At 53.4% G+C, this 2,500-nt stretch overlaps 1 protein-coding gene across 1 annotated transcript in view; it reads left to right on the top strand.

Annotated features, from left to right (window-relative positions):
- Positions 1 to 825, top strand: part of PTPRH (protein tyrosine phosphatase receptor type H) — a 16,041-nt gene extending 15,216 nt beyond the window's left edge. Inside the window, 2 exon segments of the mRNA XM_007957287.1 lie at positions 443 to 578; positions 667 to 825. Coding sequence (XP_007955478.1) covers positions 443 to 578; positions 667 to 825 — 295 coding nt within the window.
- The last annotated feature ends 1,675 nt before the right edge of the window (positions 826 to 2,500 follow it).

Genomic DNA, 2,500 nt, shown 5'->3' with positions numbered 1-2,500 from the left:
GGTTAGCAGTCAAGTGCCTTAGGCACTACGCTACCAGAGCTCCCATGACATCATCACAGACCTTTCCAAACAGCATCATGCTTGGAGATGCCAGGCTTTAACCAGTTACATTAAGTTACATTAATCAGCTCGGATGCATGGTGCCTCCGTGTGGGCCACAGCAGAACTGTGCCCATAGTTACGGCTGATTTTTCAGAAGTAGTTTGCCAGGCCTTTCTTCCAAGGCACCCCGGGGTGGACTTGAACCATCAACCTTTTAGTTCGCAGCTGAGTGTGTTAACTATCTGCCCCACCCAGGTACATCCCACCGGGGGTTGTTACTGTTGTTAGCTGGCCTTAACCCATGGTGGTCCTACGAGGACTTCAGTGTATGTTTGAGGGAGACACGGTGCAATGCGTGACATCTCTCCTGTGATCGGACCCCTTCCCTGTCCCCACCTAGCGCTGGCGTGGGCCGCACCGGCACCCTCATTGCCCTGGATGTCTTGCTGCGGCAGCTGGAGTGTGAGGGTCTCGTGGGGCCCTTCAGCTTCGTGAGGAAGATGAGAGGGAGCCGCCCTCTGATGGTTCAAACAGAGGTGATGGCATCTCTGGGGGGCCTAGGGAGGAGGGGGGCTGTGGGAGCCCCAGGGAAAGCTGGGCCTCACCCCCGTACCCCCTCCCCAGGCCCAGTATGTGTTTCTGCACCAGTGCATCCTCCAGTTCCTCCAGCAGTCATCCCTGGCCCCAGAGGAGAAGGCGGTCACTGACAAGAACGTTCCTGATGTGATCTATGAGAATGTGGCTGCAGTCCTGGACCAGGAGTTGGAGATCTCGGCTGCGTGAGCGCTCCTGAGCCCAGCCCAGCCTGACTCAAGCTCTTCCCTCGGAGAGCAGAGGGCTGGGGTCTCTGACTCCCGGGTCCTGAAGGAGGAAGGGTGGAAACCCCCACTCCCATTTCCCTGGGGGAGAGGGGTCTGGTGGGCTTGGACTCCTGGGTCCTGCAGGACGAGGGTGGGGATATGGCTTCCTGGGGCTTTGAAGAAGAGAGGGGTGAGAGCTCAGATTTCCTAGTTCCTTGAAGAAGGAGGAGGAGGATGGGGGCTGGATTCCTGGGTTCTAGACCAAAAGAAAACTCACTCTCATGGAGTCCATTTGACTCATAGCAACCCCTCCTTGGGTTTCTAAGGAGGTATCAGTACGGAAGTAGATTGCCCAATCTTCTTTCCAAGGAGACGCTGATGGGTTTGAACCGCCAGCCCTCTGGTTAGCAGTCAGATGCCTTAGGCACTGCACCACCAGAGTTCCCCTGTGTTCTAGGGAGGAAGGAATTCCTATAGTTATTGCTGTCAAGTCAATTCCAACTCTGCTATGCACTGACTTACGTCCCCCCAGAATATGTATTATAATGTGTTTTCTGTGTTAAGAGCCCATGTAAGTGCAGGGTGTGGTTTAAGCCAATTACCTTTGAGATATAAAAAGGGCAGCTTAGGATAGAGGAGGCAATGGACATTGGGAGAGAGATGCCAAACCACATGCAGGTCTCCAAGGAACCAGGAAGCAGAAGCTGAAAGCAGAAAGCCTCCCCTGAGTTCTGACTTCTAGTCTGCTAAACTGTGAGAAAATATATTTCTGTTTATTGGACCCACCCCCTTGTGGTATTTCTGTTATAGTGGCACTAGAGAACTAAGAACTGGTGGCATAGTGCCTAAGGCATCTGACTGCTAACCAGAAGGCTGGCAGTTCAAACACACCAGCCACTCCTTGGAAGGAAGGTTGGGCAGTCTACTTCCGTAGAGATATTGCCACGGAAACCCAAGGAGGGGTCACTGTGACTCAGATGGACTCCACGGCAGTAAGTTCAGAGAACTAAGACAGACTCACAGTGACCCTATAGGATAGAGCCTATCCTATGGAGGTCTGTCATTTTTTGTGGAAGCAAACTGCTCCAACTTTCTCTCCCAGAGCAGCTAGCGGTTTCAAACCCCTGACCTTCTGGTTAGTGGCTGAATGCTTACCCTCTGCGCTCTGCACCATCAGACTCCTTGAAGAGGAAATTGGGACCTGGCATTCTCTCCTTAGAAACCAGATTAGTCTGTAATCTGGCATTGAGGAGTTCTGGTGGCCCAGTTGTTAAAGCATTCAGCTGCTGGCCAAAAGGGTGGCAAGTTTTGAACTTGCCAGCTGCTGAGCAGGAGAAGGATGAAGCAATCAGCTTCCATGAAGACTGACAGCCTTGGAGACCCTGTGGGCAGTTCCACTCTGTCCTCTAGGGGTGCTGTGGATCAGAATGGACTCCACGGCAGTGAGTGTGGTTTGGGCTTTGCATCTGTGAAGACTGACAGCCTTGGAGACCCTGTGGGCAGTTCCACTCTGTCCTCTAGGGGCGCTGTGGGCCAGAATGGACTCCACGGCAGTGGGTGTGGTTTGGGCTTTGCTTCCATGAAGATTGACAGCCTTGGAGACCCTGTGGGCAGTTCCACTCTGTCCTCTAGGGGCGCTGTGGGTCAGAATAGACTCC

The sequence above is a fragment of the Orycteropus afer genome, unplaced genomic scaffold (genome assembly GCF_000298275.1).
Source record: "Orycteropus afer afer isolate SDZICR_OR568_19922 unplaced genomic scaffold, OryAfe1.0 scaffold00726, whole genome shotgun sequence".
Taxonomy (NCBI): Eukaryota; Metazoa; Chordata; class Mammalia; order Tubulidentata; family Orycteropodidae; genus Orycteropus; species Orycteropus afer.
This window is presented reverse-complemented; position numbering and strand designations above follow the sequence as displayed.